This window comes from Bradysia coprophila, unplaced genomic scaffold (assembly GCF_014529535.1).
Source record: "Bradysia coprophila strain Holo2 unplaced genomic scaffold, BU_Bcop_v1 contig_358, whole genome shotgun sequence".
Classification (NCBI taxonomy): domain Eukaryota; kingdom Metazoa; phylum Arthropoda; class Insecta; order Diptera; family Sciaridae; genus Bradysia; species Bradysia coprophila.
In genome coordinates, this window is record NW_023503616.1 from 1,736,276 (window position 1) to 1,758,034 (window position 21,759).

Sequence of the window (21,759 nt, forward strand, 5' to 3'; positions counted from 1 at the left end):
TAGCGAAACTCCTGTAGGAGGTCACATTGTTTGTCACTGCAAAGTTGACAAAAAAAATATATTTTTACGTTGTCGGTCGAAACAGACTGTAGTGAGAAATATGAGATGCAATAATGCGAAAGCATTTGGAAGTGGTGAGAAAATAAACGTCATATTTTACCATCATGTCATTCATTTGTGTGTTAAGAGTTAGTGCAACAATTCGACGACACCCAATTGTACACGGTGCAAATTATGTTCACTTCGTACTATAATCTCGCAACCCTTTAACCTTCTATTTCCCTTATTATTCTGTAACAAAAGGGCAAATAATTCTATATGCATGCGGTGAAAACCGTACTTTTCGTACTTTTTTGGACGCCCTCAGAAAAGTAGAGTTATCGAATGATACCCCGGCTTCGCAGCGGATCAACAAAATTCACACGAAAATTGAACTTTTCAAAACGAAGAGTTATGATTTGAGGCGCGTCCCGATTCCGTGCAGTTTTATAAATTTGCGGTGGTTTTTCTTCATCTCATGGTATTGAGCATTTCTGAGTAGCATGTCCTATGTTCTATGTGAAAGAATACTCTATAGGTATGGTCTAGTGTCAAAATTTGTATGGAGCGGAGGAGATAGCGATTTCATATTTTTTTTATATGAAATTGATATCGCCTGTTGTTTGGATGGACAGATCATACTTGGTTTGTACTTTCATTGGTTTGAAGTAATCGGTTAGGACCCTTTGGCGAGCTTACTAAAATGGTATTATTTTTTAACAAACGTCCTCTTCCCACTAAGAAATTTTGCTGCACTACTACTTTTGTGATGAGCTCGAAGAAGGTCTTACCCAAGGTTGTGAAACGACAGGTCAAGAAATACTTGTAGTTAGTGGTGAATTCGATTCTATACAAACTTAGCAGGTGCTACATTAGTCACAAGATAATATAATGATGGCAACATAACAAAAATGAATTCACCTGAGGGTATTGGTATTTATATACTTAGGAAATTCTTAACAAATTGACAATTTCTTAACAAACGGGTGAAATTCTTAACAAATTGACAATTTCTTAACAAACGGGTGTATCTGTATTTAAAACTTTGCAGCCTTGCTGACAACAAGGCGAATAATTAAAGTTTTTGGGTTCTGTTTTGCACTTTCTGTATTTTCAATATGTGTCAGCGGTAAGTTCTTGACGCGCCTGCTGTGAGCACGCGACAGCTTCGTTTGACAGATTATAAAAAAGCGCACACAACCAAATATTTGTTTTTATACACCGCAACCTAACCAAGTTAATAGCACAAAAAATGTTGCAGATTGTTAATTCCTTAAAGATTATTCCCAAAAAGCATTGTAATATGCCACTTTTACATAGATCATTAACGTCTTATGATATACGTAATCACTTTCTGGACTACATCATCAAAACAAGCGATCCCGCAATCACTGGATCTAACTTCCGAAAAGTATTTGATAGGAAAAAATCAGCTTGTAGCGAATCTGTTAATTTGGAGCGACATGCAGCCAGTAAGCCGACCGACATGAGAAAATCTGTAACTAGTAGTCATTATTCTAGTATTATGCTAATGCGTCGAAACTGGTCACTTGGTGATTATTTTGAGGTAAGGTTCTCTGCCAGTTACTTGCATTACTCGGTAATGTGACTGCATTCACTTCCAAACCAGAAAGGAATACTTGGATTAGCTGTTAATCTGTTCAAGGGCCAATGCCAAAACACTTCTTCCCGCTTGTATGGGACGTATTTCGCGGATGGAAATGAACCTCTAAGGTGAGTTAATTGTTTCTATTGAAACTGTAAATTCACTCGCAACTTGAAACGTTTTGTTTTTAATTTTTCAGAGATTTCATCGACATTGAAATGAAAAATGTACTTGAAAACAGTCCCAAGGATACGCATCCATTTATCGTACATTTTTTAACATGTGCCACTCTACTGAAATCGGTCAAACTTCAAAAGGCCACCCGGCTCTGCACCGATCGACCAATACTGGTTTTAAGTTCGACAGACAATCAAATCAAGGCCCGTTGTTGTGTACCTCGAAATTTCGTAACCGATAAGTTTTCAGCACATTTATGGTTGAGTACGGTTGCAAAGGCTTTCCAAACCGAAATCTGTTCGTCACCGAACGAGCTAAATATTGATGAAGTCTGCCATATAAAGCCAAAAGAGTTAACTTCCGTTGTATTTGATGAACTAATTGAAACGGCTATACTTGAAGCAGAAAAGTTTGCCGTAGTTAATATGTGATACATTCGTTCTTTGAGTTCGAAAAGTTTATGAATTCGGTATTAAGTCGAGAGTATTTTTTATCATCGAAAAAAGGAGAAAATAAAATTTGTTTATTTTCTCAATCTCGTTTTTGTTACTCCAACCTCGACTCCGACCGAATCAACGGCCAAAATTTCGGAAGCATTCAATTCTTCACAAATAATAAGTAATGATAAGATGCACTCAGATGTCATGCTAGTGTTTTGTTTTAATCACTCAAACGCCTTTGCCTATTGAGCATATATGGAATTTAATAGAACATCAACTGACCAAATGCAACTTTCACGTTTAAACTCGAGTAATTCCATAAAGGCGTTACACGGGGTCGTTCATATAGAGTGGTATGATCGGAACGAGACGACCGAATGCCAGTTAAGTATAACTTGCCTTGGGGTACTCTACAAAGTATTTGCTCCTCCTTCAACATCTTACGATGAGAGCGTGAGGACCGAAGACCAATTTATTGCAATGAAAATATACTCTTGGTATGTACCTGGTTTGTACCTTCATTGGTTCATTGGTACCTTGTTGTACTTGTCAAAATATTTCTTTCTCTTTCATCATCTTCAAGGCCGTTTGAAATGCCATACACGATAAGAAATGTCATCAACGTTAGAAAAATCTCATACAAATGAATGAATGAACGAAACATTTAACGAAACTTAAGTGAGGTCACGTGTGAAAGTGCCGTAACTTGAAGATGATCTATAGGCTTGTTCCAAGTAAAAGTAACTGTAAACACTAATTCTCATCGACAGAGATCGGTTTTCATATTAATATTGACCAGATTATGTCTCTATGCATGACATTTGTCCGTCAACGTACGGTTTTGGACTCTTTTAATATTTATATCCTTCTGTGGCACAATAATTTGTTAAACGCACTCACGGCCTGATTGTGTGAAAAGTCCATCGTACTGAAAGAACAGGTTCAGACATCAAATTAGACTCATTCAACCCATTAACTCATTACATATGCTGACCAAACATATAGAGCGCGTTTACTTGCATCATCCAAAAAACGAATCGTCAAAGTGGTTGCAAGTAATACCGTTGTCTGAGTTGGGCTTACTTTTGAACAACAATACAGCTCGAATTGCGATTGTCATACGCTTGGGAGGGAAAGTATGCAAAAAACACACTTGCCGATGTGGAAAAACTGTCGAAGAAAACGGCCACCACGGTTTCTCATGCATTAGGAGCGCTGGCAGAATTCCGAGACATGTAGGATTCAATAAAATAACCTTGAATGTTTTACCTAAAATCGATTTCCCGAGCAAGAACCGCCTGGAATAAGCAGATCGGACGGAAAACGCGTTGACGGCATCACTCCTTGGGAACGAGGAAAATCTTTGGTTTGGGATGCTACAGTCAACGACACTGTTGCTCCATCCAACCTGGCCCAATCAGCGAAAATCGCTAGCTCGGTCGCAGACCAATCAGAACGTCATAAACATAATCACTACATGATGGCATTACCAAAACCAAAACGTGTCTACATATTCACTTCTATCGCTTTCGAAACGTTCGGGCCAATGGGAGAGGACACTAAGAAATTCATAAATAAAATCGGAAAACTGTTGCAACACAAAACTGGAGAAAAGCGCTCGACAAATTTCTTGATACAACAATATTCAATAGAAATTCAGAGTGGAAATCTATAAACAAATATACAATATTCAATTTTCAATCTGCCACCTAAGTATTATTACACAATTTTTATGACCCAATCTTTATCTCTGTTAAAAAAATTTCAAACATTTCGTATCCTTCGAATGCAACATTTGAAAAAGAATTTTGACGGAACTCGGTAATGTAAATCTCTTCTTTGACAGACTACATTATCGATATTATCATTGTCATTCTATCCGACGAGCTTTCATGTAAATCCTGCATACATTTGCTAAAAAATATAACGAGTCTAATAGAAGTGTTTTAAGTCGCACATAGATTTCCAATATTTTTTTAAAAAGAAAACGAGAATATATTTCTACCACAATCACTTCCATCTAATCGTAGGGCGGCAAGGATTTCAATAAGAATTAAATTAAGAATTAATAAAATTAAATAGAACGACAGTGCCATTGTATTGTTGTGATTGTGTGTAAAAAATCCAGCTGTTCTCTGTCGCGTACAAAATAAATAAACTTGAAAATAAATGGCGACTGAATTTTGATAAAGACATTCGATCCTGTTATTTTTGTGAAAACCTTATTCGATTAATAAAATTTGAATAGTTTGTTGGTGGTGTGTGATCTACATACGTATTTTTCGGTGCAATATAAATCGACGAATTCACAGCGATATCCATTTCTTGACCTGCTTGAAAGCGTCGCTATTTTCATTGTCATCCCTCAAATTGGTGGTCTATGTTATAAAAATTCATTTCCTACGAATACTTGGTAGTTTTAATATGAGTCTATTAGGACGATCGGACATCGATTCTGGATACTTTGTCAATTTTAACCAGGATGTCACGTAAGTCTGGATAAATTTGAATTGATTTGATTATTTTTTTACTGTTAGAGTTATTTGTTGCTTATCGTATGAATGACCCTGAGATTTTAATATTATTTCTTTTTATGAAAAAGTATAACAAATTTGCGCGTTAAATAAATTACAAATTTTGTTACGAAAGAAATGCGTTCGATAGTTTAAAATACGAAAACAATAAACATGCCGTCCGTCGATTTATTTTATGCTTTGTTTTTTTTTTGCGATGGGCACGTATGTAGAATAGTATGTACGAAAATACATTGACGTCTGTAGGGAACGCAAGGCATTGTCTTTGTGTATTCATGACAAAGGTACTTTTGATTAGAGATGACTCCGTGCAATGACAACATTATACACATGTAATTGAAAATGAGTATCAGTTGATTTTGTCACATTGTCTATTTTTGGTCAAGTCAAAGCAAGACAACACTTTGTCAACATTGTCTAGTGTTCGTCCACGCATATGGTTAAGAAAGGAGTTTCTTCAGAAATGCGAAGTTGATTCTTTCGGCAATAGAGAATTTTATCGTCTTCCAAATTAGGTAAAATTCAATCAAACGTTAAGAGAGACAATGTCAGACTCTTTTTTTTGCTTACTAGCTACTTAACTTGATTTTTTTTGTAACTCAAACGCTTTATGTACCCATCCCTTGAAGAGTGTATGCACAATTTGAATGACTACTACACAAACAACTCACAATTGAACGTTCGATCATTTCCATTTCAGATCGTTAGCTGTTGGTTCAAAAAACGGTTACAATTTGTTTTCACTAAATTCGGTTGAGTCGGCATTGGAAGAAATTTATCGCAGCGTTGGTGAAGATATCTGTTTGGTCGAACGTTTGTTTAGCAGTTCATTGGTTGCAATTGTTTCAATTAATGCTCCCCGGAAATTAAAGGTAATTCCGTCGATATTGCTGTCAAAGGTGTAAATGAATCAACAGGAAAACTATCTGATTTCAGGTATGTCACTTCAAAAAGGGCACGGAAATATGCAATTATTCCTACTCGAATACCATTCTCGCGGTCAAACTGAATCGGGCCCGATTAGTGGTATGTCTGGAAGAAAGTCTGTACATACACAACATACGTGATATGAAAGTGGTTCACACCATTCGTGATACGCCTCCGAATCCAAACGGATTATGTGCATTAGCTGCTGATTCTGATCATTGTTACTTAGCATATCCGGGCAGGTGAGATTGCTTATCTGTTGAATTTGATCCGTTTTATTGATCTAAAAATTGAAAAAAATTCCCAGCGCTCGTATCGGTGAAGTTCAAATATTTGATGCCGTCAATTTGCACGCCAAAATAATGATTCCTGCACACGAATCATCATTGGCTGCGATTGCGTTCAGTCCATCCGGTACAGAAGTGGCCACAGCAAGTGAAAAAGGAACGGTCATTCGGGTCTTTTCCGTACAGGATGGTTCAAAATTATTCGAATTTCGACGTGGCGTCAAGCGTTGCGTCTCGATAGCATCGTTGTCGTTTAGCACTTGCTCAAAATATTTATGCTGCAGTTCCAATACGGAGACGGTGCACATATTTGCTCTGGAAAAAATTGCCACCGAGACGCGGGACAATGGACAATCCCAAAGTGCTGCCAGTGGTGATTGGATGGGCTACTTAAGTAAAACCGTTTCCAGTTATCTGCCACTGGCGTTACCATCTCAAGTGGCCGATGTGTTCACCCAAGGACGAGCCTTTGCGACAGCCGTTTTACCGATTGCTGGCTTAAGACATGCGTGTGTTATCGCAACGATACAAAAATCGTTAAAGTAAGTGTTGAAACACTCCTCACTCACTAGAAATGCATATGGGTCTGTAACCGGAATTTCAATTTCAGATTGTTAGTTGCATCTCAGGACGGATATTTGTATGTTTACCAGATCGCTGCTGTGGAAGGTGGAGACTGTAGACTAGTGATAAAACATGATTTAAGAAACTTTGACAACAAGGAATTGACGACCATTGCATCGCATGCGCAAGGTTTGTGTCTTTGTATTGTCTGCAAAGTGTGATGCGAAAAAAAATATTCAAAGCTTGATTTGTAATGAAAACCGCTTAATCCAATCGATCTAAAACGAGGCAATGGCTAAGAATATTTTTATTTTTAGAATCAGCGCCCATCATAGTACCAACTAATGAAGTACCATCAACCACTTATGCATCAGCGGTAAAAACCGCCGATTTTTCAGACGATGACCAATAGTTTTCTTTTTTTTTGTTATTTTGTGACAAATTCATTTTATATTTTCGTTGAAGACAGTGTAAGGTGTGGCTGAAATTTCTTACAATTTTCAACAGATAATGTTTAACCTTTAATTGTAGAACTTAGCTAAATAAAAAAATGACTTAAGGTTACGTAGGTGCTTTCCATTCTGATTAAGTTTTCTCGAAAGTATTTTCATCAACGGTTTCACCAAACAATGCGAAATCGAACCTGGGACCACGGACATATTTCCGAGTTATAGCGGTTTACACTCCCCGAGGTGCACTAACTTCCCGAATGATAATGAATAAATTTTCAAATATCTGGGCTAAGGTCGGACCTGTAACTTGAAATTGAAAAATTGAAATTTTTTAGGGCGCTTTCAGGCTAAGAGTTTCAGGAAACCTCAACTATTTTTAGAAAAACGTTTTCCCAAATTTTCTAAAATTTGCCCAAGTTTTCCCAAATTAAAAAAACTTTTTTTTAGTAAAAGTTGGGAAAAGCGGGAAGAACTGAGGAAAATTTGTGAAAAAAATATGAGAGAATGTTTTACCTGATTGGATTTGCATTCAAATGTTCATCAGTTTCAGTTCAAAATTAGGCAGTGTCTAATAGGTACGGGTAAACCTGAACTGAAAGAGATCTTCCCGGTAGCTGAGTCACAGTTTCCGGTAACCAAAAACGTGACTTACCGATCCATACATTGCCCGGTACTTTGTTCAGCGAAGTCTCGATTTTCCGGTAAAGGACACCGCATTATTTCCATGACCCTCATTAATCTATGCATGTGGGTAATGAAATCGTCGATCTTTACATTTAAATCGAAATATCAAATAAATCAGTATCGTCACACATCTCGTCAAGTGTAATCTTTTATAAAACAAATATTTACTGGTCCTAAATAAATTATCGAAAATAAAATCTGAAAATTATTGTTCTACAAAAATGGTGAGTCACTGTGTTGACTTAAGTTGGGAAGTTTTTTTTTAGTTAAACATAATGACACTAAAGGATATCAGAAATTCTTGTGCGTCGAATGAAAGTTTAAAATTTTTGATTGCCACATAAATTGACAGTTCATCGTCGATGATTAGACAAACGAATGTTGCTTGAATTTCAAGCGAAATGAAAATCTTCCAATTTTTATGATGGAACATTGAATATCACTGTGAATAAATTATGTTGTTCAACACTCGAAAATCGAAACAAAAGAAATGAATCATTGAAACAAGTAAGAAAACTTACGATCACATTCAAGAATTAATTTTTAAAATTGAAACGTTATGTCGGAACGTTAAACAAAATTCTTAATTAAGGATTTAGACTCAATTGGTCGTAAATTTTATAAATAAGATGATTGGTTTAAGTAAATGACTTAATGTGTTGACACTGTGCACAGTTATTAATATATAGAAAACCTAGTAACTAGAATTCCGTTTTAAAAATTATTCTTTTGGGATTTTTGCTTCGAATTCATTTTTAATGAGTTTTTTGTTGCAATTATCATTAGACATTTTATTAGAATAAAATTTCGTAATAATTCACATGGAGAACAGTTTGTACAATTTGAATATTTTCACTTCGTTCATGAACGTTTAGAACAATGTAAATAGTAGATACAAAATCCCCGTTTTTTTATATTTTAGCTGAAACCTCTGATAAACAGAAAAACAAAATTTTGTTAAAAAAATATATTTTCTAGAAACTTAAAACCATCTTTGACAATGAAATGGCTATTGTAAAAGAGAAAAACATGAAAGAAAATTAATTAAAAAAAAATCCAAATAAATAATGGAATTGGTGTTCATTTCTTCAACAGTCTCTCTAGAATCTCCTATTGGTACCAGGGCCCAATTTTAAGAAATTTAAAATTACTAAAAATTACCAAATTGGACTAGATTTTAGATTCCTTAAAATAAGCCCAGTTTTGTGCCTGCGTTCAAATGGGCCAATTTATGATGAAACTATCTGATTATTGTCAATCACGAGAATCATTGAAATCATAATGAATCTAGAAAATCCCGGAATGATTATAAAATCACGAAAATCTCTGCGGGAGTCATGTCACAACGTTTTCCAGAGTCATTCATAGATCTGCATCATCACTCAGTTAAAGAAAATACGCCCATTGTGCTGACATTTTCAGGTTTAAGTATGGTTTCCACTCAAAAAAAGTACTGTGAGAGCGCGAGCTGTCATGTAAACAAAGCAAAAATTGGCTCTCACATGGAGTACTTTTTTGTCAAGTGGAAATCAAGCTTAAAGGATACATCTGTTTATTCTTTTCGCCAGACATCATAAACGTTATATTTTCATGCAAAAAGTTCTCAGTTGTAACGTTATTGTTTGATTTCTTTGACTTTCCTTTACAATTCGTAACGTCACAAGCACGTTACCATTTCTATAACGATACAACTCCATTTCTAAAAAGTGTGCTGACGCTAACACAGTAATTTACGTAGATGATACAAGTAAATAACATTACTGTTGGCGTACAATCTCGGTACCGTTACGGGCCGTAGCTTTCATTTTTTTTTTTGGTTCTGAACGTTACATTTTACACGTTTTCGTAACGTTGCGTCAGTTAACGAAAAAATAACGATAAAAATAACGTTAAGCCGGAACAGATATCGTTGAAAACTAAACATGGAGAAGTGCTACCTGCGGTATATCGACCTCGTCGTTAAGATTAGTCTTCAGTTCACATGCTTCAATGTAATTTGAAGAACATACATAGCTTCCATTTTGACAAATACATCTAGATTTTCGAAAAGAAAACTCGTGAATTCTAACGTTGCCCTCTAAATCTCTACTAAGCTTAGCAACGGCATCGAAATCACCCTAAAGCATTTTGATCTTGACTTTTACTTTCGAACAAAAATCTAATTTCAGAGGTCCTATCGTAGATATCTTGAATCGCGACTTCGTGGACACAATTTTCGTTATTTTCAAAAGTTAAATTCTGACGAAAGCCTCGTGTCGAAATTTTGTTTTCTTCCCGGTATCCGAGTCAAATTTCCCGGTATCTAAAATCGTAAATTTGAATTTTTCTGAAAACTTCCCGGTATCCAGGATACCGACGATAGCGTGAATTTCCACACGCGAAAGCCATGAAAGATGACTATTGAATATCAGGGTACAATACTGGATCATTCGAAAACGTTACCGAATTTATAGATTAGCTGATAGACAACAATCCCTTATTTTTGGTACTAAAAATTTCCTTTATTTAATTATGCTTTATAATAGGAAAATATTTGTGCAATGAAAAATCGAAACTCGGCGGTGTTTTTGAGTCTTTCTTGTGACCTTTTGCCAGCAGGTTCATCACTACAAAATTCGTCTTTGCCACTTTAATGATATCAAGTATCTGCAAAAGGAAATTATTTTTTGTAAAGTAAACTGCTTCCCATCTAAAATCAACATTCAAAGTTGCTTACCTCAAAGTCAGGATTCGGTATCGATTCCAGCATAATTCTCGCACTGTGAAAATGTTTTCCAGCTTCCAAGTACAGTTCGGTGGATTGATGTTTCATCATGAAGAACGTTCTCATATTGTTGAATTCCGTGTACGTGATCTGGGGCAAATTGAGCAAACCAGCGAATGGAGCGAAACGGTGGTCAAAGCGAATTTTCTCTTTGTCAAAAACTGGTAACGGTTGAGGTATACGGTCTTCTTTCGTGAAACCAGCCAATGCCTTAAAATACCCGTTAAACATGTTGCTTAACGACTGATTGAGCACTAGCTCTCGGTAGTTCGGACTGGCTGTTTTCTTCTTATTTGGCTTTGCTTTCTTCTGTTGCTTTATGGCATTTTTGGAGTGTTCCATCAAGCATTCAGCTCGATTTAGGGTCGATACGATCCAATTGTAGAGAAACTGAGAGAGATACCAATAGATGTAGATGTACTCATGAATACTGTACAGTTCTAGCTCGAAGCCAGAAAGCAGATACATTGACATGGCACGTAAGCTGTGGTACAAAACCCAGGTGCTAAAGTACGATAACGGTTCTTTTTTCGAGTCGCTTGTCTTTGAGTGCAGAAAAGCATCAACCCGTTCAGCCTAACGATATGGTGCAATCAGATTAGTGTACAGTATTGTAACTCAAAGTGAATTACCTCATCGACTAGAACACCAAATTCATCCAATAAGCGGGCTAATTTATCCCGTTGACGCGCTTTGTTAAAGCCACATATCTGAATAAACATTCCGAAAGCGTTGTAGACATTTCCACAATATGTGAAAAAGGTATCGATGCACTTAGCCACCTGAAACAAAATCACTTTGAGTCCGAACATTCATCGTTGATACGATGGTTTTGTATTACCTCTGGATTGGTCAGTAATTGACTCTTTGATACAAGCGCGGGTGATCCACTAAACAAACGAGCCGATTCTTTTAAAACCTCCGAGATCGGTGTCAATCCGAATCTATTGCACGGTTTAGGAAAATACAAGCACTGCAGTATGCTACGAGATAGGAGACACGGCCCGTTCTTTCGACTGAAGTCCATGAAAAAGTTCTAAATGTTTAGAAAAGCAAAAGTTAAAGTTGGCAATCGAACCCTATCTCAATGTTAACACACCAGAGCATTCTGATAAACGGGAAAATGAATAATTTTGCAGGCAACTTTGGTTCGTTGAACGAATTCTTCGAGAAAGTTCATTGCGGGGAGTCTATCTTTGATTTTGGTATATCGTGGAAACGTCGGTGGTAACATCCGTTGGTTAACCATCAGCGAAAATCCCATCGCATTCGGTGAATCGTCTGTAATTCGAATATATTCCTTCACAACCGCAACCCCACTGACAACAAATTTGTCTACTAACCGTTCGGTTGTGTTCCGAGTGAAATAGTTTTCTTTATTCCTGGCATCACATCCACAGCACCAGACAAAAGTTTCTGAATTTCGGTCATTTCGATTTGTGTCGGCGATAGATTTTTGTCCGGCCAAATAGCAACTAATGCTTGCAACACCAGGCGCAAAAACTTAAGACGATTGACAATTGCTTGTGTCTCTTCCGAAGTATCTTGGCCCGATTTTATTTTCTTGGTTAAGTCATCCTCGGCCTCCTTTAACATGAAACAAGACTTGGAATTCGACATATCCGGTTCCAACGTGTATTCATAGTCACGAATTTCAAAGTCTTCCTCTTCGTACACAACAGCACTAGAAACATTTCAAAATAAGAATTTGAAAAATTTGTCTTCTGAAAACGAATTTCGAACTCACTAAAGAATGAACTTCCGAATGATCTGTGCGAGTTTGTGAATAGCACAGCAGAACGCTTTTAACGATTTGTCTTCAATTTGATATGGTTGGTGAAGGTACAGACAAATAAACAATGTTTGGGCCAAAGAATGACCTTCAAGCCACGACACAAGACACGAGTACACGCCATCCATAATTCCAATTAGTTCACTCTTTTCGAAATTCGATAGTTTCAGTTGATTTGTCTGATTGAAAAATCAATAGCACAGTGAGGAACTGCATTGCATAGACATTTTTACGATAATAGCACTTACGCTCACAGCGGTTTCAAATGTTAGTGGTGGTTCTGTGTTTTTGTTACAGCACATGCCCGCATCCATTTTCGGATCCATCATTTCGATTGCAGACATAGCTTCGAATAAGCCAAACATTTCGTTGTGCATGAGTTCACCCAGCGAAAGTTCTGCGTAAGAAGTGATTACAGCATCGACTTAGCAAGGTGTAAGGTGTGTTTATTGTTACCTTGAACCGCTTCAAAAAATTCGTCTGTGATAACTTTCCATTCATATCGAGGTACTTCTGGTTGTTTGGACTCTTCTTTGCTTTGAATATCCTGGACATCTGTGAGGTTTGTGTTGCTTATCACTGAATACGAAGAAGTTTTCTCTTCGAATTCAGGAATTTTAGAATAATAAGATCTGTAAAAGATAGTTGATGGTCATCAAAGTAAGATGGGTACGATGGGACGAAAAAATGTTAAGTGACTGTAGCAATAGTAATGCTGAAAGTTCCATTTCACTCGAAAGGCAAGAACCTTTAATCATGAACACTTCATCTGAATTCAGCTGAAATAGCAGCCACAGACTTTCACTGAATTAGGAGCATTTTTGATTGAAGTATTTACCAAATTATTTCAGATACGAAGTTATAATGACATTCACAGTGGTCACTTCAATTTTTCAACCTTTCTTTGGGCATTACATTCCCCCCCTCACAGGTTATGTCGAGCACTTTTGATTTTACAAAAATCAATATTTTATCGTGAGTCTAGCGAGTACTTTCGATTGATAAGATTCCTAGGCATACTACAGAAAAGCACAAAGAAATATGCAACAACCCACTAATGGGCTAATGGATACCTAAAAATCCAGGACCTCACAAATAAAAAAAGCTTTGAACTTGCAACAGTTTCTCAACATTTTTTCTGGTATTTTTTATGAGGCAAAATTTGAAGGAATTGGTGTTCGCGTAACACTTACTTATCCATTTTTGTTACTTTTTTATTTCGCGAACTAAAAAGTTAAAAAAAATAGACTGACTGATTGACAGTCCATATATAAAAATTTTGTTTTGACAATTCCATTTTCATTTGTACCTTGTCCCGAATCAGGTGGTAGTACAGATCATGGACGTACACAATCTGCCTTTCATCCGGCGCTAAAAATCAAAAGTTCAAATCACGTTCCTATCATGTTGTCAAGGTGCTAACTCTGCTAACTATAGATATAGATGCTAATATGACGACTGGATCGTTTCGGCGGAATATGTTGAATGATTTTGAATTTGGTCGAAAGAAAATGTATTGAATTCTCTCTAAAAAAAACAGCTCTCATTCGACAGATAGAGGGAATATATCGAAACGACGTCACAGTCGTCATATTAGCATCTCTCTGGCTAACTGAGAACCATGAGAAAGCAAGTTACAAGATCCAAGGTTCTGAAAGAACAGGTTAAGACACTTAGGAAGGCGGGTAAACACAAATTGTTTAGCAAATAGGTGTTTCTAGTCTTTATTTACATCTAGTGTAACTTGATTAGAAGCTGCCACCAAGATTCTGAGAGAACAGGTTAAGAAATATTTTGATGCAGTTGTGTTCGTGATCAACTGAGAAGTGCCTTAACCTCTTCTTTCAGACCCTTAGCTACAAGGAATCATAATTTTTGCATCTATTATGATCCGATTTCGACTTCGAACATTTCTTAAAAATTTTTGACAAACAATGTAAATAATCATTTTTCACCCGTTCTTCAAAGTATAAAACATTTATGTTTTCTTGTTGACATGGGATATAGCGGCGGATTTAAAAAACAGTTTTAATTTTGGTGCAATAAAACATTTAAGGTGTAATGTCCAAGGTTCTGAAAGAACAGGTTAAGCCACTTACGAAGGCGGGTGAATCACAAATTTTGACAATTTAAACATGTTTTGTTAAACGCACGTATGAAAAGAGTGTGTTGAACAAAACTCGTCTAAATTGCCAATACTTGTGTTTCACCACCTTCGTGATCAACTCAGAAGTGTCTTAAATTGGTTCTTTCATTGACATTAGATTCAATAACTTATCGAGCTGTATTCAGCTGTAATTATCAATGAAAGTAGAGAACAGGTATGGTCGATCGCCGAATTCGTCTCAAACGCACTCACATTTTATGTCAAAATAATATGAAAATGAGTGCGTTTAAGTACGAAAATCAAATTTTTATGTCCTCCGGGCGGACAATAGACCATACCTGTTTTACACTTTCATTGGTAATTATTCCATGAGTAAGACACAACCGTAAATAATCGATATAGTGAATGAACTTCTTTACCGAACAGTGTTTAATGCCGAACGTTTCATGTCTTACAAATCAAGATGGCTGTGACTTTCAGTGGAAACGGTGGAAACTTCCAGTTAACTGTCATGTACCATTCGGCTTGGATGTTGTTCTAACCTCACTTTCACAGCTAACATTCTCGTCATTTTCGATTTTTTTAATTTCTGTTACCAAAATTACAAATAATTAAATGTCCGAAACTCAATCATCATTATTGTTAAAAAAACAGCTAGCTGGTAAGTAACACCATAAAAACAATGAATTTATTCAAATAATTTTCGATAAAAATGTAACATAATGGGTGCCGACACAAAGGGCATTTGCAATGGCCTCGCTTTGTTTGGACGAATAATTCAGTCGATTTTTTTGGGTAGATCTAAAATTCTCTATCGATTTTCATTACGGCTCAATATCGAATCCCAGTATCTGACGATTCGTCCGAACTAAAACAGAGGCTTTTGCGAGTTTAAATTAGAGATGATCATGTGTTGAAAAATCTGAAAGAAAAATCAATATGGTCGCGACATTGTCCATATATATAATTTTTTATGTTTGTGCCGAAGTTTAAATGAGATGATGATGGCAAAAATGTAATTTTGGCCCGGGTGTGATTAATCACCGATGATTGTGTATATTTGAACTAATTAGGTTTAATTCGGTAAAAATATTTAATTTTTTACGTTTTCTATCGTATATGGTATTTAGATGGAATGATGTGTATATACAAAGTTTTTAATAATAAAAAGGACATAAATCGGTTTTGGGCTTGAACCGGATACTTGAGATGTAACCGTTAGAAATATGAGATTTATGTCAGCTGAAATTAAAGAAATGAACTCGTTTTAGCAGTTTGATTATTCGAATTTCCATTACATTTCCGTTATATAGGTACTTCTTAAATTTATTTTCGACAATTCGTGAAGTAATAAGAACATTCAATGTCGGCCTGGCACTTTTTTCAAAATGTTGAAGTCACTTTTCTAACAGTTATGCTGAAGTTTGTGTCTGAATCATGATGAAAAACTGATTTTTGAAGACCATTCATTGTTTAGGGAATAAGTTCATTTAAACGTAGGATATTTCCTCAATAATATTTTTCTACGTCATCCAATCGAGTACTTGTAAATCAAACTTAATTTTCCAAATAAATCGTTTCCCGAAGATGTTGTTAAAATACAGAGATACAGCGGCTCTCGAAATAACATTCCCAGCTCAGTTTCTATAATTAAACATAATTACATACACCATTCGATGGTTCAAGCAAGAAAGAAAAAACGAGAGAGGTGAAAAAAAATAATGAAAAAAGTCGAGCATATCGTTCATCGGATCTCCGGTCGTTTTTACCAAAAGCTTTATCTCGCCTAAATGTCTAACAACTTTTACATTATCCTACAGTAAATATATCCATACGCCGGTCGTAGCTTCACAACATTCACAAATTTTTCTTCTTTTTTTTGGTAATGTCGTCACACCCTTGTAATTGTTTAAGTTTTGTTTGCACCTTCAGGTGTATATAAAACGACATAACGTATGAATAGAATTGATTTTGCCTTTAATGACTATGCCAATCGATTGAAACACAACTATGAATAACAATGGACTTTTTTCTACTTTGTTTTGCAGAGCTGAACAAAAATCCTGTTGAGGGATTTTCAGCCGGTTTAATCGATGAAAGTGACATCCACAGATGGGAGGTGTTAATCATTGGGCCTCCAGACACATTGTAGTACGTATCCGATTGAGCATTCTGCTTCCATCTTCCATATTTGATTCGAATTTTTAATAAATTTTGACGAATTTTGTTCTGACTTTCCAGTGAGGGTGGTTTTTTCAAGGCACATTTATTTTTCCCGAAAGAATATCCACTCCGACCACCACGTATGAAATTCGTCACCGAAATATGGCATCCAAATATAGAAAAAAATGGGGATGTTTGCATTAGTATTCTACATGAACCCGGCGATGATAAATATGGTTATGAAAAGGCATCGGAACGTTGGTTACCCGTTCATACAGTGGAGACGATATTAATTTCAGTTATATCAATGTTAGCCGATCCGAATGATGAGTCGCCAGCCAACGTCGATGCCGCTAAAGAATGGCGGGAAGCGTATCCAGATTTTAAACGAAAAGTAGCGCGTTGTGTTCGAAAGAGCCAAGAGGAGTGCTCGTAAATGTTTCTTTTTTCTATTTTTAACTTAAATTGATCATGATAATATGGCGACACTAATCATTGCGGGCGACCGTATATGTCTGGTACAGTCTAATAAAACTGAAAATTAATAACAATTTATTTAAGTGAAATGTGTTTCTTTAAATTCGATGGCGCGTTGGTATTCCACTCCTTTTTTTGTAAACGGCAGTCACCTATTGTACGAGGATTGTACGAAAAATTTATGGGAGCATCACACGAAAACCACCAAAAAAGAGGTAAACTTATAGAAATGCAAAGATTTAATGTCGACGTGTCCTTTTTCAATATTTGATGAGACCAAATTATTTTATTAACCAAAAATCATCGTCCAAGAATATTCTCCAAAAGGCATTCAGTACGATGCTGGCCCAGCACTGCTGGGTCTTACCATTCATGCAACTCATAAATTTCTACAGATGAGTTGAGCGTCATATTGAACCGGATATAGGAACTATTTTCACACGGAAGACGAACTTATTATTTCTCTTACACTATCCCATTTCTAAGATGATGATTTTGTCCTTAACCTAATCAATCATACTGATTACGAGGATTAACAATCCTATTTAAAACTAACTTGACGTTGGATAGTGTTCGGAAGTGACTATATAACAACTGTCGAATGGAAAAAAGTGACAGAGTTTGCATCAAACGTTGTTTTAGAAATGAATATTCAAATATTAACATATTGCCCTCGGTTCGCTAAGAAAACGTTATTACAAAGTAATAGCCTAAAGATCAGACAACTATCAGAACAGCAACGTCCAAAAAATGTGTGCTACTTGATGTCGACTTTACAATAAGTCTTACACTTCCAAAAGTACACCCTTGTACTTGTTTGAGGACGTTCAACGTGAAATCGTAATAAAACATCGATTCAACATGCTGTTTATGTATAATTTAGAAGCAATTCATGCTGGTTAAATATCCAGATAGTGTTATCAAACTCTGTGCAATAGTACTGAAATCGTTATTATATTATTGTGGATTCGTTGTCGGTTTTAACATCCAACGAATATTATCCGAACAAAAACAGAAGGCAGCGCAAAACAAATCTTGAGAGAGTAAATTGGTTCTACGACCTCGATTCAGTTTTAGTCAACTAATTCCTTCTCTTTTGAATTATTGAGTGCGGCCGATATTCAAAATATAAAGTGCGAATTGTCGTTGTTCACACGTTCGAACACAGGGACCAGCCCGTATTTTCCAAGTTCAAGATTATTTTGACTTGTCAAACCATTACGTAGTATATTTTACCCGTGAAGGCGCTACGGAAACGAGTTTTAACGTCAGTGAAGGACAACGAGTTGCCGATATACCAAGTAGAAGTTATTTAACTCTAAAATTAAAGAGCATGGTGACTTCTTTCTAAAGAAACTGTGAAATCTGAGTCATTCAATAAATAATTAAATTTGTAGTAGCATGTTAGCCAAGACGACCTTGAATACAAAGAAAATAAAATGAGTTGGTATCTTAAAATTTCAGACAAGCTGAAAACTGTGAGTCTATTACAGTTCTAAAGAGTACCAATCAAGGGAGTCCTTGTTCTGCTGAAACATTGAGTGTCTGTCCAAGGCAATATCTAGCAATATCACACCAATTGTTTACAAAATTAGGAGGCCAAAAATCGAACAGTGTTCGCTTGCAAGTTTCATTACACTGTATTCATACACTTCTAAAATAATGAAATTTATAAGCGGATACTGTACGATTTTTGGCCTCCTAATTTTGTAAACAATTGGTAGATTGGATTGCTAGAGAGCTGACTTGGTCTGTCCAATACCCTATCTAGAGACCAAACTAGGAAAATTAAGGTGGTAAATCTGTACACTTTTACTGTGTATTTTACACTTTTAAAAATAAATGAAGTATATGAGCAGCGATGTCTTTTTTTGTGTTGAAAATATTGGGTATTTGTCTGTCACATTAGTTTTTAGTGTCCAAATCCAGAGAATCCAGAGAATCACAATTTTCCTCTAAGATTGAAATTTTGAATAGACTGAAATGATTACAGGACTACAGAATAGATCACAAATCTGTTTGAGGAATGAAGTTTAATCGTGAAAGGTAAAATTTTTAATTCCTTACAAGGACACAATAGTACCACGATATCAGTTATTTTGGATGTTGCATTTCAATGATTTTAAAAGATGTTTCTCGGTTAACGAAAGTTGCTATCGTGGTTAGTGCTATTGTTTTTCTATAAAGTATAAATATACAAGTTCAGCACCCATCAGGCACTAATTTTGAGAAAATGTTTTCCTAATTTTGTCAAATTTTCTCAATTTTCTCAATTTTCTCAAATTTTCTCAATTTTCTCAAATTTTCTCAATTTTTTCAATTTTCTAAAAAAAAATTCTCAAAATTAGTGCCTGGCACCCATACAAGTTGTATATAGGCATTTTGATATTGTCAACTGTAATAAGAAATTAGTACAAACATAAACAGCAAAAGCAGTGAACAGGTAAAATTGTCAATGCAACCTTTTGTTACATGGAGAATGCTACACTGCACTTACTTCTCTACCTGAACGTAGTTACGTTTTGTTATGAAACACAAATAATATTCTCTATTTTCGGTACGGTCACATGGGTCAATGCATCATTTTGTTTGAACTTTTTTTTTAATAGAAAAAGACCTTTGTAGGACTAAATCGACACTTACTGATGGGGAAATGGAAATGTTTTCCGGGGACCTAATGAATTAGGTCCGAATGCAATGGCGGACGCGTGCTGTTATTTACATTACCACTGTGATGTTTATATTGAACCAGGCGAAGAAAAATATGAAATTGAAAATATACTCAAGTGAGCTCTGAATGCGACGATGCTTTCGATAAATGTTTCCGATCAGTAAACAGTAGATCTTCTTGGTCACTTATCAGCGCATACGGACTTACTTATCCAAAATGTATAGATACTAGACAAACTGAAATGTAAATCACCCGGAGGCCAGAACGAATTATATCCGTGTGCGAGTTATGGCTGTTCAACAAATTAACCCAGTCCTTCAAGTATACGTGTAAAATGTCTACACAATTGGTCGAAGTTGGCAGCAAGTTCAAAATACATCAATTGGAGAAGGATCGTGAGGAAGCTAGTGAAGAGAACAAAGTACGAAATAGGATGATGTGCCATCGCCCTACGCCTGTATCGTCCTCCAATTCCAAGTGCTGAGCATATCATTAATCTCCATGACACGGATCTAAATTATGTTAATCCATTCAGATAAAGAAATTGATAAATATTTTTTAGAACTTTATAAATCCATCGGATGTTTAATGGAACCACTGCAACGTTTCTACATATGTTCAATCGTTAGCATAAGGAAGATAAGGAACAATTGACCTGTCACATACGGCTATTCATCTGTTATCGATAACGTCGACAAAAATAATGACAAGTACTGGGTAATACGGTCCGTTATATAGTAAAATACAAGATTTGAAATCAACGGGTTAAAATTCTTTGATCGATAAAAGCACAGCACTACTACTTTTTGCATACTTCGTCTTTTACTTGCTACCCGTGTTATGGTCTAAGAATATATTTTCTTTTGGCCATAAACCCATGGGGAACAAGAACACTTATTCGAGAGTTAGGCCATTTGAATATTTCAATATTCCGAAGGTACCAAACTTTATTTTACCTGGAATTAGTATGTTTTCCAGGTAAAAAAAAGTTTTGTATCTAAGGAATATTGAAGTAGGGCTGTGATAAAAGTAATAGACCCGATAATAAATAATACTGGTCATATGCTTGCAGTCTGTAATGGTTTAAAACCACACGAGTGAGTTCGCGAGTTCCCAAAATTGATTCCGAGTGTAACGAACTACCAAGCAGCATCCAATATATGCTGTTTTATTGCCTATCCACCCGGAATATGGTTGTTAGAAGTACATTTTCCCACCCGAGGACCTGACAGTTAAAAACCGAAAGTGTTCCAGAAGACCAGAAGACAACTGGCAAATTCTTGAATATCAAAAGATTATCTAAATAAATGTATAATTTCACAACATTTATGTCGCGATAATTCATTCACTGCCAGACTAATAATAAACATAAAAAGTACCGATACAACCAAACCAACAAAAAGTCTTTTGTTGCATTGAAACGTTTATGAATGAATCTAGTCGGCTGAAGAAATCGGCTCACACTTATTCATAACATTAATCCGGAAAGCATCACTGGCAACACTACTGTTTCGGTGACGTGTTGACAAACTACTTCTACTGTTTTCTTTTTGTGAAGTGCTAGATTCATATTTTGCGTAATATTTGTCGATTTTAGTGGTGTTACAATGAATTTTGCAATGAAGTGAAGTGAATATAGGACAATGAAAGTAAAAGTGTTGAGTGTTTTTGAAAGTAAGTGAAAAATGCAAATATTAAAATTGTTTGACCATTGGTGTTCGCAAAGTTGAAAAAATTTAAATTATGGCTATAGACTTTGGCTGCCACTTTGAATTTTGTGTTTTTTATTTCATTTTTTCGAAAATTTTTGATGAATTTGCCTAGATTGGTGTGCACTTAATTCAAGTGACAAAGTTTGTGATATCAAAATTAAATAACATTGTGAGTGATTGTTTCGATTTCTAGATACCTAGAGAATATTTCATGTGATACATTTTTGCTGATAAGCAATGAAAATCTCCTGGTATGTAATGAATTTTATTGCATTCGCGGTGTGATTCCCCGAAAAATTACTTATCTAGAGCGCTAATTCATACATTAATAGGTTGCTGTCAAAACAGTCATATGTTGTTGTC

General features: G+C 35.8%; 4 protein-coding genes across 6 annotated transcripts; 3 read left to right on the forward strand and 1 right to left on the reverse strand.

Annotated features, from left to right (window-relative positions):
• The first annotated feature begins 1,222 nt into the window (after window positions 1-1,222).
• LOC119081809 (alanine--tRNA ligase, mitochondrial-like) lies at window positions 1,223-2,357 on the forward strand. Its single transcript, XM_037191040.1, has 3 exons — window positions 1,223-1,606; window positions 1,670-1,773; window positions 1,845-2,357. Exons 1-3 carry the CDS (start codon window positions 1,292-1,294, stop codon window positions 2,251-2,253), a joined length of 828 nt encoding a protein of 275 aa, XP_037046935.1. The 5' UTR covers window positions 1,223-1,291; the 3' UTR covers window positions 2,254-2,357.
• Window positions 2,358-4,105: 1,748 nt separating this feature from the next.
• Window positions 4,106-19,978, forward strand: LOC119081778 (WD repeat domain phosphoinositide-interacting protein 2). Of its 3 annotated transcripts, none has more exons than XR_005088525.1 (8): window positions 4,106-4,751; window positions 5,497-5,668; window positions 5,733-5,965; window positions 6,031-6,552; window positions 6,621-6,763; window positions 6,892-7,049; window positions 11,534-11,538; window positions 19,971-19,978. XR_005088525.1 is itself a non-coding variant. In XM_037190985.1 (6 exons), exons 1-6 carry the CDS (start codon window positions 4,687-4,689, stop codon window positions 6,984-6,986), a joined length of 1,230 nt encoding a protein of 409 aa, XP_037046880.1. In that variant the 5' UTR covers window positions 4,106-4,686; the 3' UTR covers window positions 6,987-8,775. The 3 variants fall into 3 exon arrangements, 1 of the variants encoding a protein (XP_037046880.1); XR_005088524.1 differs by lacking the exons at window positions 11,534-11,538; window positions 19,971-19,978 and adding exons at window positions 14,019-14,023; window positions 14,837-14,842 and having other exon boundaries at window positions 6,892-7,051; XM_037190985.1 differs by lacking the exons at window positions 11,534-11,538; window positions 19,971-19,978 and having other exon boundaries at window positions 6,892-8,775.
• On the reverse strand, window positions 10,190-13,548 carry LOC119081736 (N-alpha-acetyltransferase 35, NatC auxiliary subunit homolog). The gene is made up of 10 exons (XM_037190904.1): window positions 13,460-13,548; window positions 12,723-12,898; window positions 12,515-12,663; window positions 12,222-12,445; window positions 11,818-12,158; window positions 11,574-11,755; window positions 11,316-11,510; window positions 11,107-11,256; window positions 10,427-11,050; window positions 10,190-10,356 (listed from the first exon to the last, which is right to left on the reverse strand). Exons 1-10 carry the CDS (start codon window positions 13,465-13,467, stop codon window positions 10,216-10,218), a joined length of 2,190 nt encoding a protein of 729 aa, XP_037046799.1. The 5' UTR covers window positions 13,468-13,548; the 3' UTR covers window positions 10,190-10,215.
• On the forward strand, window positions 14,875-17,096 carry LOC119081834 (ubiquitin-conjugating enzyme E2 G1). The gene is made up of 3 exons (XM_037191072.1): window positions 14,875-15,034; window positions 16,422-16,524; window positions 16,615-17,096. Exons 1-3 carry the CDS (start codon window positions 14,989-14,991, stop codon window positions 16,970-16,972), a joined length of 507 nt encoding a protein of 168 aa, XP_037046967.1. The 5' UTR covers window positions 14,875-14,988; the 3' UTR covers window positions 16,973-17,096.
• Window positions 19,979-21,759: the final 1,781 nt, after the last annotated feature.